Raw genomic sequence first — 16140 nt, forward strand, 5'->3', positions numbered from 1 at the left:
GCCCGCCACCACACCTGGCTGATTTTTTGTATTTTTAGTAGAGACGGGGTTTCACCGTGTTAGCCAGGATGGTCTCGATCTCCTGACCTCCTGATCCGCCCGCCTCGGCCTCCCAAAGTGCTGGGATTACAGGCGTGAGCCACCGCGCCCGGCCCACAGTTTCTTATTTTTAAGCTAATATGGTTTTTCTGTTCCAGGATTCCATCCAGGATACCATATTACATTTAGTTGTTCTCTCTCTTTAGGCTCCTATTTTCCTTTTTTTAAGACTGTTACTTCTGTTAAAGTATTTTTTGATTCCCCATCAATAGGACCAAAATTAGGCTTTTCTGGATGTTTTGTGGTTGTGTTAAAGTGTTAACCTTTCCCAGGTGACTCCTAAATAAATAAGTAAAATCATTATAGAGTTCAGCAAACAACTGTAGTAGTAATTGAGAACACCTATTGGGATCCCTGTTACCTTTGGAGGTAAAGGTTTCAAACAAAACACCACTTAGAAACTTCTGTACATTAAGAATTTACACATTTAAGTGTGAAAGATTGTCTTCGAGTTAATATAAGCACATTAGGGTTCTTAGTTTAGTATCTGCATGGGGTAGTAAGGGAATATGTGATAATCTTTAGTTACTTCTAAGAGTAAAAAATTGCTTTGCAGTGGTTTTTCCTGTAGCATTATGTATAAGTATTTACTATATTGCAAGGTCCTTCCTGTTTCTACTAGAAAAATTTTAAGCCCTTTTGTCCTTAGGATTTCTGTATTGTAGTAATATCTGATACCTTCATAACTACTATTGCTCCATCCTCCCTGCACCCCTCACCCCAGCCCCAAAGTTTTGCTAACCCTATAGATCTGACACCATGTTTGCTCTGCAGATGTCTCTGGACTCTCCCATAGTGTTTTTTTGTTTTTTTCTTTTTCTGAGACAGGGTCTCTCTCACCCAGGATAGAGAGCAGTGGTGGATCCCTATAGCCTTGAGCTCAAGTGACCCTCCCACCTCAGCCTCCTGAGTAGCAGGGACCACACTTGATGAATTTTTTTTTTTTTTTTTGAGATGGAGTCTTGCTCTGTTACCCAGGCTGGAGTGCACTGGTGCGATCTCAGCTCACTGCAACCTCAGCCTCCCTAAAAGTAGCTGGGATTACAGGCACCCGCTACCACACCTGGCTAAATTTTATATTTTTAGTAGAGATGGGGTTTCACCATGTTGGCCAGGCTGGTCTCAAACTCCTGGCCTCCAGTGATCCACCTGCCTCAGCCTCCTATAGTGCTGGGATTACAGGTGTGAGCCAGCGTGCCCGGCCCACTCAATGAATTTTAAAATTTGTTTTGTAGAGATGGGGTCTCCTTATATTGCCCAGGCTGATCTTGAACTCCTGGACTCAAGCAATCCTCCCACTTCAGCCTCCCAGAGTTCTGGGAGTACAGGTGTGAGCCACTGCACCCAGCTAACTCCTGTCTTTACTGGTGATTTATAGGTTGTATGTCAGTTCTTCGACAATTTTTTTCAGAATTTTGAACAGCCTCCAGATATTTCCTTATATTTGGAACTCTATTTATCTCAGTCTTCCAAAGTTTTATTCATATTTCTATCCACTTATAAGACAGGTAATTCATAAATAAATCCTAAATAAATGCAAATGCCTGATTGATATCCTGGTCTTAAAACTAAAATATCATCTAGTCCTAAGGCATTTTCTTGTCCTGAAGAAAACATTTAGATGCTTCAGTTTTCTGTAAACACTGAGAGAATTCATGGTATGCTATACCCAGTGATTCTTGTGGGCTGAGTGAGCAAATCTGTCCCTCCATCCTCACCCCAAGATGTGGAATCAGTGATCTGAGAAGCAGTCAGTGCACATTCTCCTATTGCAAGGCCTGGGATGGGAGTGTTGTCAAAGTCATGGCATAGTGGTATGTGCTTTTTTACAAGGCAGTTGCAGCATTTTACTGGTGCTGAAAGTTTCGAAATTGCTTTTTTTTTTTTTAACTTTATTATAAAAAATATTTCAAAGTATGCCAAAAGGAGGCAGTAATTTGCTGTGTATATGGGTATATATGTGTGTTAGTGTGCATGTGTGTATATATGGGTAGATATGTGTGTTAGTGTGCCTGTGTGTATCTATGGGTAGATATGTGTGTTAGTGTGCATGTGTGTATATATATGTGTGTATACGTAAGTGCGTATATTTCCTAGCTCTACTGAAAGGGCCTTCAAGCAAATGAGGATACCCAGTTCCAAGACCTTGGTGTTTTATGCAATTCCCCACTTAAAGAAACTAGGATTTCTCAGAAATAGCTGATTCTAGGGCTGGTACAGGATGAATACAAGATAAGCCAGAACGTATGGCAGTCTTTAAAAAAAAAAAAGATGGCATGTTGAAAAAGACACATGGGCCAGTTTGAAAAGGCACCCACTGGCAAAATCTGGGACAGTTTGAGCACCACATAATTCAGGATATTAATGCGTTATAGACCAACAGAAAAACCAGGAGTCGGCCGGGCACCGTGGCTCACACCTGTAATCCCAACACTCTGGGAGGCCGAGACAGGCAGATCATTTGAGGTCAGGAGTTCCAGAGCAGTCTGGCCAACGTGGTGAAACTCCGTCTCTACTAAAAATACAAAAAACATTAGCCAGGCATGGTGGCGAATGTCTGTAGTCTTAGCTACTCAGGAGGCTGAGGTGGAAGAATTTCTTCAACGCAAGAGGCGAGGGTTGCAGTGAGCCAAGATCACGCCAGTGCACTCTAGCCTGGGCGACAGAGAAGACTCTATCTCAAAAAAAAAAAAAAGAAAAAAAAAAACTAGGAGTCTGTGAGTCCATACCAATAATACATAGGTATATAAACGGGAGAAAGGAGGACTTGCCTTTACAGTATGATGCCAAGTGCTGGCTGGTAAATATGGAGAGAGGGCTAGAGTGGCAAAATGAAGAGTGGTTTGGTCAAGAATCATTAATGGATGCTAACTTGAGGGGAAAACTGGAGACCAAGATATCTGGATGATTTTAAAGTGTCTCCCCACAGATTGCATGCTAAATGCAAATGGGAAAGTAGTAACTAAATAGTAGAGAAACTAGGGAAAACCTTGACCAAATGATCAAAATTAGCACCACAGATAAAGGACAGATGAACATCATGGGCATCCAGAAGTGATGGTCTAAGAAGGGCACAACACCTCTTCAGTTAGTAATCTGCCCCATGGATATTTAGTCTCAGTCTACTCATGAGAAAACATCAGACCAACTCAAAATGAATAATGTTCTTTCACAGAAAGGGACTATATTCTCTAGAAATGTCAATATCATAAGAGACAAAAGTTGTAGAAATGTTCTAGATTAAGGGAGACCAAAGAGAGATACAACAATCAAATATCTGATTCTAGACTGGATCGTGTGTTGGAGGGGGAAGATCAATATAAAGGATATTATTGGGTCAGTTTACAAAACTGGAATTGGGAAGGTAGATTAGAAAAAAGTATTATCGATAACTGTAGTTATAAAAAAAACTGGCAGTTCTTCTCAACTTGAGTCTGCAGAAGTAAGTCCTTATGCCCTGAAGCATCTGTTATGTGTGAGGGATTAGCCTCTCTCCTGTGCATCGGATACCGGCTAAGTACATCCTTGAGAGAAGGAGAAAATAGTCACTCAGTCATTTTCTGTAGGGCCAAATTCTCTCATGGAGCTGGATAAGAATATTGTCATTCTTAGGAAATAGGCACTGAAGTATTTAGGAGTAAGGTATCATGACTTAGGCAATTTACTCTCAAGTTAGTAAAAAAAAACCAAACTCGCTCATATGTGGAAGCCAAAAAACTTGACTTCATGGAGGTAGAGAATAGAATGATAGATACCAGAGTCTGGGAAAGGTATGTGGGTGGGATGGCAGAATGCAAAGAGGTTGATTATATGGGTACAAACATACAGTTGAAGAAGGAATAAATTATAATGTTTGATAGAATAGAGTGGCTATGGTTAACAAGTGTATTGTATATTTCAAAATAGCTAGAAGAGAGGACTTTAAATGTCTCCAAAACATAGGAAGGATAAATACTTGAGGTAATGGACACCCCAGATATCCTGACTAGATCATTACACAGTTTATACATGTAACAGCATTATCACATGTACCCCCATAAAGATATACAAATATCTGTATCAATTTTTTTTAATTCTGCAAAAGAAAAAAAAAGTAAATGATAAATAGGGAGAAATGTTAATAGGTAAATCCAGGTACACAGTATATGGATGTTTTTTGTGTTTTTTTAGTCTTGCAACATTACATTTAAAAAAAACTATTGCCTGCCGGGCCTGGTTGCTCACACTTGTAATCCCAGCACTTTGGGAGGCCGAGGCGGGCAGATCACCTGAGGTCAGGGGTTTGAGACCAGCCTGGCTAACATGGTGAAACCCTGTCGCTACTAAAAACACAAAAATTAGCCAGGCATGGTGGAAGGTGCCTGTAATCCCAGCCACTTGGGAGGCTGAGGCAAGAGAATTGCTTGAACCCAGGAGGCGGAGGTTGCAGTGGGCCAAGATTGTGCCACTGCACTTCATCCTGGGCTACAGAGTGAGACTCCATCTCAAAAAAAAAAAAAAAAAAAATTATCCCCTTGTAAATTGGCATCTAATGCATTGAAAATCGGTAAGATTAGGCAGAGGTTTTATCTAAGACTAAAGTTTCCTTGCCTTGCTGAGCATTCAGTGTTATGGACTATAACAATGTTATTGAATAGGAATTATGAGAGAATGTTTTAGCCAGAAACTGATCACTACTTTTAAGTTACTAGATTATTCTGCTTGAGCTTGTAAGAACCTTGATGTACTCCAGTCCTTTCTGAAATAAGGCAAGATATAAATAAGAATTGTGTGAAGTGTTTAAGATGGACACTTAGAATTATTCAGAACAGAAAGAAGTTTAAAGTGTGTGGCCTAAGAAATGTAATTCAAAATGACTATTTGATTTCTCTTTTTAGGAAGAACTCTTGGATATAAAAGAACTCCCCCATTCCAAACAGAGGCCTTCGTGCCTTTCTGAAAAATATGACAGGTATGTGTGTCATTCTAGTCCTTAACTACTTCTAGTCAATAACTTTTTGTTATACCAAACTTGGTAAATTAAGAATTGTATTGTTTTGAAGTTTTCTGGTAGAATTATGAAAGAGGATTTTCAAGAGGTAATAAGATGGGTTTCAACGACCTAGGAATGAAACTTAAATTAAAAAATGATCTGGTCAGAGTCACATAGTCAGAAAGCAGAATTAAGACTTGAACCCAACCGGGCGCGGTGGCTCACGCCTGCAATCCCAGCACTTTGGGAGGCCGAGGCGGGCAAAGCACAAGGTCAGGAGATCAAGACCATCCTGGCTAACACAGTGAAACCCTGTTTCTACTAAAAATACAAAAAATTGGCGTGGTGGCAGGCACCTGTAGTCCCAGCTACTTGGGAGGCTGAGGCAGGAGAATGGCATGAACCTGGGAGGCGGAGCTTACAGTGAGCTGAGATTGCACCACTGCACTCCAGCCTGGGTGACAGTGCGAGACTCCGTCTTAAAAAAATAAAAAGAACAACCAGGAGTCCTCACCAGGGTCTTCTCTCTCTACCGGTGGTTTTTTGCACTGTACTTTGAGGGTACCTGCCTTAGGTATGCTGCTCAAGGGGGCTCTTAGTTTTTTTTTTGCATTCCCACAAAAAACTATTCAGCCATTCACATTAGCTTTATTTCCTTCAGAAGAAGGTGGCTTTGGTTTGGGAAGACTATAGCTAAAAACGGTCTGAAAATCTACCATAATCCTATATTGTACTACTTATGGCCACCTTAGTCATTTCTTTTTTTTTCTTTTTTTTTTTTTTCTTTTTGAGACAGAGTCTCACTCTTTTTGCTCAGGCTGGAGTGCACTGGCGCGACCTGGGCTCACTGCAACCTCCACCTCCCAGGTTCAAGCGATTCTTCTGCCTCAGCCTCCCGAGTAGCTGGGATTACAGGCACCTGCCACCACGTCCAGCTAATGTTTTTGTATTTATAGCACCTATAGTACTATAGTGCCTATAGTCCCAGCTACTCAGGAGGCCAAAGCAGGAGGTTTGCTTGAGCCCAGGAACTTGAGGCTGCAGTGAATTATGATTGCATCACTACACTCCAGCCTGAGCAACAGAGATCCTATCTCAAAAAAAAAAAAAAAAGTCCTATTTAACCAGGAAATTGAACATTAATATGATGCTTTATATGTTAAAAAAAAATGTAGGTTAATATAAACCATCTACCTTGATATTTAAGAAATGATGGGCTGGGTGCAGTGGCTCACACCTATAATCCCAGCACTTTGGGCAGCCAAGGCAGGCGGATCACAAGGTCAGGGGTTTGAGACCAGCCTGGCCAACATAATGAAACCTCGTCTCTACTAAAAATACAAAAATGAGCTGGGTGTGGTGGCATGTGCCTGTAGTCCCAGCTACTCGGGAGGCTGAGGCAGGAGAATGGCACGAACCCGGGAGGCAGAGCTTACAGTGAGCCAAGATCGTGCCATTGCACTCCAGCCTGGGCCACAGAGCAAGACACCATCTCAAAGAAAAAAAAAAAAAACCTTGATGCCTCAACCACATTCCCTGATGAAGGTGATACTTGAATAATGGCTATTCCAATTAGTTAGGATTTTTCTTTCTCTCTTTTTTTTTTTTTTTTGAGATAGAGTTTCGCTCTTGTTGCCCAGGCTGGAGTGCAATGGCACAATCTCGGCTCACCACAGCCTCCGCCTTCAGGGTTCAAGCGATTATCCTGAGTAGTTGGGATTACAGGCACCCACCACCACACCTAGCTAATTTTTGTATTTTTAGTAGAGACGGGATTTCACCATTTTGGCCAGGCTGGTCTCGATCTGCTGACCTCAGGTGATCCACCCACCTCGGCCTCCCAAAGTGTTGGGATTAGCAGGCATGAGCCACCACCTCTGGCCTACAAAATGTATTTTAAAAAATTATCCGGGCATGGTGACACGTGCCTGTAGTCATAACTACTCAGGAGGCTGAGGTGGGAGGATCACCTGAGCCCCGAAGTTTCAGGCTGCCGTGAGGTATAATCATGCCACTTACTGCATTCCAGCCTGGGTGACAGAACTCTGAGACCCTGTCTGAAAAAAATAAAAACAAAGTTATCCTGGGCAGACAAACAACTTTTATTTCTGAAGCAGAGACTGCCTGGTGATAAAAATAAGAAAGAGGAGAGAGCTGCTTCATTCTGTTTCACCTCTCTGAGAACTAAAATTTGTTGGGCTCTTAAATGCTAGATAATCCTCACCACTACCCTAGAAGGTAGGTAGTATATATTTTATTGTGAGGAGTTTGAGACTGAAAAGTTAACTCACTTATTCAAGAAATGTTCATTGGTACCTGCTATGTGATAAATACTGTGCCAGGTTCTATAAAATATTCCATGGCTTCACGGAGCATTGGTCTATGGAAGGACACAATCAAATACTTGTAAAAATTTATCATTGCAAACATCACAGGCTGCAAAGGACAAGTGTGGAGTACATTGCTAGTGTATAGCATGACCTGGTCTAATCTGGTGGTTGGGAAGTTCTTTCTGCAGAAGATGCAGCTCAGTAACTTGTCTAGGATGTTCCCAGTAGTGGTGGCAAACTAGAATTAGGGTCCAGATTTTTGGGCTCCAAAGTTTCTGCTCTGTGCACTGTACTACACACCACCCCCTCGTTACACAGAGAATAACAAAATAAAACCTAAACTACACATTTTAGGTCGTAAGAGCTGTCTGCCCTGCTTATGGAAAAACTAAGACTGTGCATAGAAATTCTGGAAAAATACACATCAAATGATCCAGGTACTACTTCTGGTGAGAGAGTTAAGGGATTTTTTTTTTCTCCTTTGTGTTAATCTTCAGTAAACAACAGTTAATATTTATGGAACATCTTCTTTGTATAGTACAGGCATAGTTATTGTAATCCATGTGCACTCCAAGGTATACGGTCTGAATGTTTCAATTGTGTACAGACCATTAGTTTTCAAGAGACTACTGGTGTTGTGTGATCAACAACAAAGTATTACTGAATTAATAGATGTTTTGGTTTTCGTATTAAAAGAGGTAACAATTCTGCAGGCAGTCATGAAGCTTTATATTGGAAATGGGTTTCCGGCTGGGCGTAGTGGCTCACATCTGTAATTCCAGCACTTTGGGAAGCCAAGGCAGGCAGATTACTTGAGGTTAGGAGTTAGAGACCTGGCCTGGCCAACTGGTGAAACCCCGTCTCTACTAAAAATACAAAAATTAGCAAGACGTGGTAGTGGGCACTTGTAATCCCAGCTACTACTGGTGAGGCTGAGGCAGAAGAATCACTGGGAGGCAGAGGGTGCAGTGTCATGCCACTGCACTCTATCCTGGGTGACAGAGCGAGACCCTGTCTCAAAAAAAGAGAAATGGGTTTCCATAACTTAATAGCTGAGGAGGTTTAGAAATCAGACGGCCTATATGGTTCATGGGCACAAGTGCTAACATTTGTATTTTCTGACCTGTAGTGATGGTGTCTGGGACCCTGAGAAGTGGCATGCCTCTCTCTACCCAGCTTCAGGGCGAAGCTCGCCAGTGGAAAGTCTGAAGAAAGAGTTGGATACAGACCGGCCTTCCCTGGTGCGCAGGATAGTAGGTGAGCACACAGTCACTCAGAAGTGGGGTTAGTGATTTTGGGGACATGATTTTGGCTGCTGGTTTCATTCTTAGCTCTGAGAATGTTATGCTTTGAGGGGAAATGTCATTATCAGGAAACTGATTTATTGGATTTTTCCTAATCAGCAGGGTAAAGTCATAGTCTACTTTGTCACAGCTATTATATAGCTGTCTTCTTATAGAAGACTGTTAGGCTGTGTGCTTCCGAATTAAAAGTACTAATATTCTTTCATTGGCATGGATAACTGAGTTAGATGTGGTAGGTAGCATAAAGCTGTGCTGGAAATCTCATTATGCTTTCTCTCATACGTGAGACCAGTCCTCGGGTATGAATTAGTTCTGGCAATTCTTTTTTTTTTTTTTTTGAGATGGAGTCTTGCTCTGTCACCCAGGCTGCAACCTCTGCCTCCTGGGTTCAAGCAATTCTCTGCCTCAGCCACCCAAGTAGCTGGGATTACAGGCGCCTGCCACCATGCCCGGCTAATTTTTGTATTTTTAGTAGAGATGTTCACCGTCATGGCCAGGCTGGTCTTGAACTCCTAACCTCGTGATCCCCCTGCCTCGGCCTCCCAAAGTGTTGGCATTACAGGCATGAGCCACCGCGCTGAGCCTAGTTCTGGCAATTCTTAATTCATAATGGACTGTGATCTAAATACAAGGCTTTGATACGGTTTGAGACTGAAGTTAAGTCTCATCTTCCAACTTTTCTAGTTTAAAGTTTACCCCTTCAAACTAGAAACGTTGTTTAAGGGTGAAATGGAGACCAGGTAATATAAAAGCAGTCAAGGAAATTGTTGCAAGAAATCTTTTTGAGATGAGAGGACGACCTATCATAAAAACTTGGAACTAAATGAAAAAGATAGCCCAGCTCTAGTTTAAGCTGTAAGACCCTTCTACACAGTCTGTCAGTCCACTCAGCACAGTAATGTCTCTCAAATAATTTATTCTAGCAGAATCATTAAAGATATGCAGAGACTTTATTACAGTGATGAAAACTGAGAAGGAACCTAAATATCCAACAGTAGAAATGGGTCATGTAAACTTCGGTATATCCATATATAGGAATATTACATTGCATTGTCCTGTAAAACCATGTTGCAGATGTGTTTATTGGCAAATAATGTTCATGATGTACTGACTCATCGAAAACTGTCCATATTGTATCCTGTGTTTGGAAAAAACTGAGACTGTGCACAGAAATTCTGTAAAGCATGCAACAGAACATTCTAGGAGCTGTTCATGATAACAGAATTAAAGCAGATTTTTCTCACTTGGACTAATCTTCAGTTTCCTGGTTTTTCTAGGAAGACATTTTTTGTGTGGTGACTTGTTTGTTCTTCCTACATCAATAAATTTATTGAGATAAAATTTACAGATAGCCTGCACAAAAAGTATACCATTTGATGTCTTGACATGTGTATCCATCTGTGAAACCATTACCAAAATCAACATAAGCATTTTTATCACCCCCAGACGTTCCCTAGTATTCCTATGTGTCCTCCATTTAGCCGCGCACCCGCCCCCAACACTTCCCCCTTCCCAAGCAAGCGCTGTAAACTTTTTTTTTTTTTTTTTTTGAGAGAGAGAGTCTCCCTCTGTCGCCCAGGCTGGAGTACAGTGGCATGATCTCTGCTTACTGCAACCTCTGCCTCCCAGGTTAAAGCGACTGTCTTGCCTCAGCTTCCTGAGTAGATGGGATTACACATGCACGTTCCACCATGCCCAGCTAACTCCACCCGCCCCCGCCAGGATGGAGTCTTGCTCTGTCACCCAGGCTGGAGTGCAGTGGAGCAATCTCGGCTCACTACAACCTCTGCCTCCCAGGTTCAAGTGATTCTCGAGCCTCAGCCTCCCAAGTAGCTGGGATTATAGGCGTGCGCCACCACGCCCGGCTAATTTTTGTATTTTTAGTAGAGACAGGATTTCAACCATGTTGGCCAGCCTGGACTTGAACTCCTGACCTCAAGTGATCCACCCACCTTGGCCTCCCAAAGTGCTGGGATCACAGGCATGAGTCACTGTGCCTGGCCCCAATTTTTGTATTTTTAGTAGAGATAAGGTTTACCTTGTTGGCCAGGCTGGTGTCGAACTCCCAACCTCAGGTGATCCACTTGTCTTGACCTCCCAAAGTGTTGGGATTACAGGCATGAGCCATAGTGCCCAGCCTGATCTGCTTTCTATGTCTTCTTTGTTCCTATAGATTAGTTTCCATTTCCTAGAATTTTATATAAATGTAGTTACTATAGTATGTACTCCTTGTGTAGCTTTTTTCACTAAGAATAATTAAGATTCATCCATGTTGTTGAGTGTCTAGTTTATTTTCATTGCTTAATAGTATTCCATTGTATGGATTTAGCAGTTGGTCTGTTTATCTGTTGATGCACATTTGGGTTGTTTCCAGTTTTTGACTGTTATAACCAAAGCTGCAATGAACATTCATGTACAAGTCTCTGGACATATGCTTGCTTTTCTCTTGGGTAAAAAACTAGGATTAAAATGGTTGGGTTGTATAGTAGATGTATGTTTAACCTTCTGGGAAATTGCCAAACTGTTTTCCAAAGTAGTGGTACCATTTTATGTTTCCACCAGTGGTGTATGAGAGTTCCACTTGCTCCACATCCTCGTCAGCACTTGGAATGGTCAGTCTTTTCAATTTTAGCCATTCTGATAGGTGTGTAGTGGTATCACATGGTTTAATTTGCATTTCCCTAATGACTAATTATGTTGAATATCTTTTCATATGCTTATTTGCCTTCCACATAACCTCTTTGGTGAAGGGTCTGTTCAAACCATTTGTCTATTTTTTAATTGGGTTGGGTTTTTTTTTTCTTTTTTTTGAGATGTAGTCTGGCTCTTGGTACCCAGGCTACAGTGCAGTGGCGCAATCTCGGCTCACTACAACCTTCACCTCCTGGGTTTAAGTGATTCTCCTGCCTCAGCCTCCCAAGTAGCTGGGATTACAGGTGCCTGCCACCACGCCTGGCTAATTTTGTATTTTTAGTAGAGATGGGGTTTCACCATGTTGTTCAGGCTAGTCTCGAACTCCTAACCTCAGGTGATCCACCCACCTCAGCCTCCCAAAGTGCTGGGATTATAGGCATGAGCCACTGGGTTGGTTTTTTGTTAATTAAGAGGTTTTATGTGTTCTGAATTTAAGTCATTTATCAGAAAAATTTTTTGAAATATTTTGTCCCAATCTGTGGCTTGTCTTTGCATTCTCTAAACAGTGTCTTTCAAAGAGTAGAAATTTTTAAATTTTGATCAAGCCCAGTCTATCAGTGTTTTTTAAATGGATCATGCTTTTGGTGTCATGCCTAAGAAAACTTTGCCTAACCCAGTGCCACAAGGATTTCCTCCTATATTTTGTTCTAGGAATTTTTAGTTTTAGGTTTTACATTTAGATCTGTGATCCATTTTGAATTAGTTTTTGTATATATCTGGTACCAAATATAGATTTTTTTTTTTTTTTTTTTTTTTTTGGTAGGGGACAGAGTCTCACTCTGTCGCCCAGGCTAGAGTACAGCAGGGTGACCTCTGCTCACTGTAACCTCTGCCTCTGGGTTCAAGCAATTCTCCTGCCTCAGCCTCCCAAGTAGCCGGGATTATAGGCACCTGCCACGATACCCGGCTAATTTTTGTAGTTTTAGTAGAGATGGGGTTTCACCATCTTGGCCAGGCTGGTCTTGAACTCCTGACCTCGTGATCCCCTGCCTTGACCTCTCAAAGTGCTGGATTATAGGCATGAGCCACCATGCCCAGCCCCAAATATAGATTTAAGTTCATTTCTTTGTCTGTGGATATCTAACCGTTCAACACCATTTTGTTGAAGAGGCACTTTTTAATCAGTTATTTTTTCAAATACTGACACCTACTGTAGTTTATTAGTTGATAAAACATTTGCTAATAATTCTTAGATAAGGATTTGGTCAAAATAAAGGCACTGCAGAGACTAATCATGGAAAATCATTTATTGTGAAGTACTTCTATTGCCGCAAAGAGAAAGGCCAATGTCTCAGCCTTATTTAAATACATAATGCACATGTTACCCTGAATCTGTTGATAGCCCAATTTTAGTGGTGATGTCTTCCAACCATCCCTTTCCTCCCATTAGTCGTGGACATACTATCTAAAAAAGAAGAGAACACCCTTGTTGGTTTGTTTAACTTTCTCTTTCCCACATCCTTCCAGATCCACGAGAGCGTGTGAAAGAAGATGACTTAGATGTTGTTCTCAGCCCTCAGAGACGGAGCTTTGGAGGGGGCTGCCACGTGACAGCTGCTGTTAGCTCCCGGCGCTCAGGAAGTCCATTAGAGAAAGATAATGATGGGCTTCGTCTGCTTGGTGGACGTAGGATTGGCAGTGGGAGGATAATCTCTGCCCGGACCTTTGAGAAGGATCACCGTCTTAGCGATAAGGACCTGCGAGACTTGAGAGACAGAGACCGAGAGAGGGACTTCAAGGACAAGCGTTTCAGGGTTTGTCTCTTCTTTTTTTTTTTTTTTTTTTTTTTTTCCAATTGAGACAGAGTTTCGCTCTTGTTACCCAGGCTGGAGTGCAATGGTGTGATCTCGGTTCGCCGCTGCCTCAGCCCCCCGAGTAGCTGGGATTTACTGGCATGCACCACCACACCCGGCTAATTTTTTATATTTTTAGTAGAGACGGAGTTTCTCCATATTGGTCAGGCTGGTCTCAAACTCCCAAACTTAGGTGATCTGCCTGTCTCGGCCTCCCAAAGTGCTGGGATTATAGGCGTGAGCCACCACACCCCACCTGGGTTTGTCTTCTAGATTCTTTGGTAGTTCATGTGCTTGGGGACTTGGCATTCACTTCATTTATACCAGGTTACTTTGAGAACAGGCATGAACACAGCCTGCTCTTAAACCAGTCAGGGAAGAAGAGCTGGGGATGGTGATGGGCCTCAGGTATACAGCATCATATCTTCCTTTCACTATTGAACTTTACAATGAAGAACTTGACTCTTAAGTAGAAATGCCTTGACTAGAAATTTTTTAATCTTGCTTTATGTGCTTTTCCAGAGAGAGTTTGGAGATAGTAAGCGTGTCTTTGGTGAGCGTAGAAGAAATGATTCTTATACAGAAGAAGAACCAGAGTGGTTCTCTGCTGGACCCACAAGTCAGTCTGAAACCATCGAACTGACTGGCTTCGATGATAAGATACTAGAAGAAGATCACAAAGGGAGAAAAAGAACAAGGCGACGGACAGCCTCTGTGAAGGAAGGTCAGTTCAAACTTTGGGAGGGAAGTTCACTGTTTTAAAATGAGATGTAGGCCAGGCGTGGTGGCTCACACCTGTAATCCCGACACTTTGGGAGGCCGAGGCGGGCGGATCACCTGAGGTCAGGAGTTTGAGACTAGCCTGGCCAACATGGCAAAACCCCATCTCCACTAAAAATACAAAAATTAGCGGGGTGTGGTTGCGGGCGCCTGTAGTCCAGCTACTCAGGAGACTGAGGCACAAGAATTGCTTGAAACTGGGAGGTGGAGGTTGCAGTGAGCTATCACGCCACTGCACCCCAGCCTGGGTGACAGAGCAAGACTCTGTCTCAAAAATAAATAAAATAGAGATGCGATTATCACTGGCTAATTGTACACTTAGGAATGGGCACCAGATGTATAGGAAATGGCAAGTTTTTCATGATGCATCCTGATCTTGAAACTTTCTCCTTGATTCAAGCAATTCTCCCCTGCCTCAGCCTCCCGAGTAGCTGGGATTACGGATGCCCACCATGACGCCCCGGTAATTTTTTCACTTTTTAGTAGACACGGAGTTTCACCGTGTTGGCCAGGCTGGTCTCGAACTCCTGACCTCAGGTGATCCACCCACCTCAGCATCCCAAAGTGCTGGGATTATAGGCGTGAGCCACCATGCCCGGCCCCTGAAACTGCTTCTAAAGTGAGAATTCACTAAGTGTAGATTGTACTATTTCCCTAACTTGTTCTGCCTGCCACACTAAACAGAAAAGTCTCAAGTTATCCTGTAAGAGCACTGTGTAAGAGTTCCCCAGAAATAAGAAATGTGGTAGAAATAATGAGAGGTCTCATTTATTAGGCAGTTATGTCCTAAACACAGTGCTGAGTGTGTTTTGTCCACGTAATTTTTTGTGTCTTAATGACCTTGTGTAGTGTAGGTACACTTTGTTGTTGTTGTTGTTGTTTTGTTTGAGACGGAGTCTTGCTGTGTCCCCCAGGCTGGAGTGCAGTGGTGCCATCTCGGCTCACTGCAACCTCCGCCTCACGGGTTCACGCCATTCTCCTGCCTCAGCCTCCTGAGTAGCTGGGACTACAGGCGCCCACCACCGCACCTGGCTAATTTTTTGTATTTTTAGTAGAGACGAGGTTTCACCGAGGTCTCGATCTCCTGACCTTGTGATCCACCCGCCTCAGCCTCCCAAAGTGCTGGGATAACAGGCTTGAGCCACTGCGCCCGACCAGTGTAGGTACCTTTTTTTTTTTCTTTTTTTTGTAGGTACTTTTTTATGCCCATTTCATAGATGAGCAAATGGAGGCTCAGAGGGCTTAAGTAACTTAAAGACACTTAAGGTAGTCACCATGGAAATAAGTAGTGAAGTTAAGAGTAGAGCAAGATGCTTCGGGCCATCAGAGCTTACCTTCTTCATCATGGTATTAGGCCTTCCCAGGTCAGTTGTTTGTGATTTGCCTTCTCTCAAACTTAGTTTCAGGCCAAGCACGGTGGCTCATGCCTATAATCCCAGCACTTTGCGAGGCCAAGGCGGGTGGATCGTTTGAGGTCAGGAGTTTGAGACCAGTCTGGCCAACCTGGTGAAACCCTGTCTCTACTGAAAGTACAAAAATTAGCTGGGTGTGGTGGCGCCTGCCTGTACTCCCAGCTACTGGAGAGGCTCAGGCAGGAGAATTGCTTGAATCCAAGAGACAGAGGTTGCAGCGAGATTGCGCCACTGCACTCCAGCCTGGGAGACAGAGTTGAGACTGCCTCCAGAAAAAAAAAAACTTAGTTTCCTCAGCTGTAAGATGGGGTCAGATATCTCCCTTGGTAAACTGAAGGAGCCAGAGCTAATGTGTGTGAAGTATCTGCTGCAGAGTGGGAGCCCATTGTTCTGCAGACAGTCATTTTTTAGGGCAGTGACCTGGCTCTGAGGTGGCCAGTCCCAGACTGGTGGTCTTGGGAAGGAGGCAGTGAAGAGCCAGGTGGGGACTAACCTGGGTTAAAGTACTGGCGCTGCCGCTTAGAAAAGGATAATTTTAGACAAAATTTTGACAGCTGGGCCTGTTTCTTTGTAAAGTGAAGAACAATGCCTATCATAACTTAAGGGTTACTTTTAGCATTGAAGAACACATGTACCTGTCAGAACTCAGCCTTCAAGAAGGCACTCAGTAAATTCTAGCTGCTTCAAGCTTTCAGGGTTAGTTGAAAGCCTTTTGGCAGATACTAGGCAACCAAAGGGGAAAGCTTTTTTTTTTTT

General features: G+C 42.8%; 1 protein-coding gene across 1 annotated transcript in view; it reads left to right on the top strand.

The window, feature by feature from the left end:
• EIF4ENIF1 (eukaryotic translation initiation factor 4E nuclear import factor 1) overlaps positions 1 to 16140 on the top strand; it is a 56649-nt gene that overhangs the window by 12696 nt on the left and 27813 nt on the right. Inside the window, exons 3-6 of the mRNA XM_011979008.1 lie at positions 4977 to 5050; positions 8531 to 8658; positions 12867 to 13153; positions 13715 to 13916. Coding sequence (XP_011834398.1) covers positions 4977 to 5050; positions 8531 to 8658; positions 12867 to 13153; positions 13715 to 13916 — 691 coding nt within the window. The remainder of the gene's footprint in view (positions 1 to 4976; positions 5051 to 8530; positions 8659 to 12866; positions 13154 to 13714; positions 13917 to 16140) is intronic.

This window comes from Mandrillus leucophaeus, unplaced genomic scaffold (genome assembly GCF_000951045.1).
Source record: "Mandrillus leucophaeus isolate KB7577 unplaced genomic scaffold, Mleu.le_1.0 Scaffold2, whole genome shotgun sequence".
In the NCBI taxonomy this organism is placed as follows: domain Eukaryota; kingdom Metazoa; phylum Chordata; class Mammalia; order Primates; family Cercopithecidae; genus Mandrillus; species Mandrillus leucophaeus.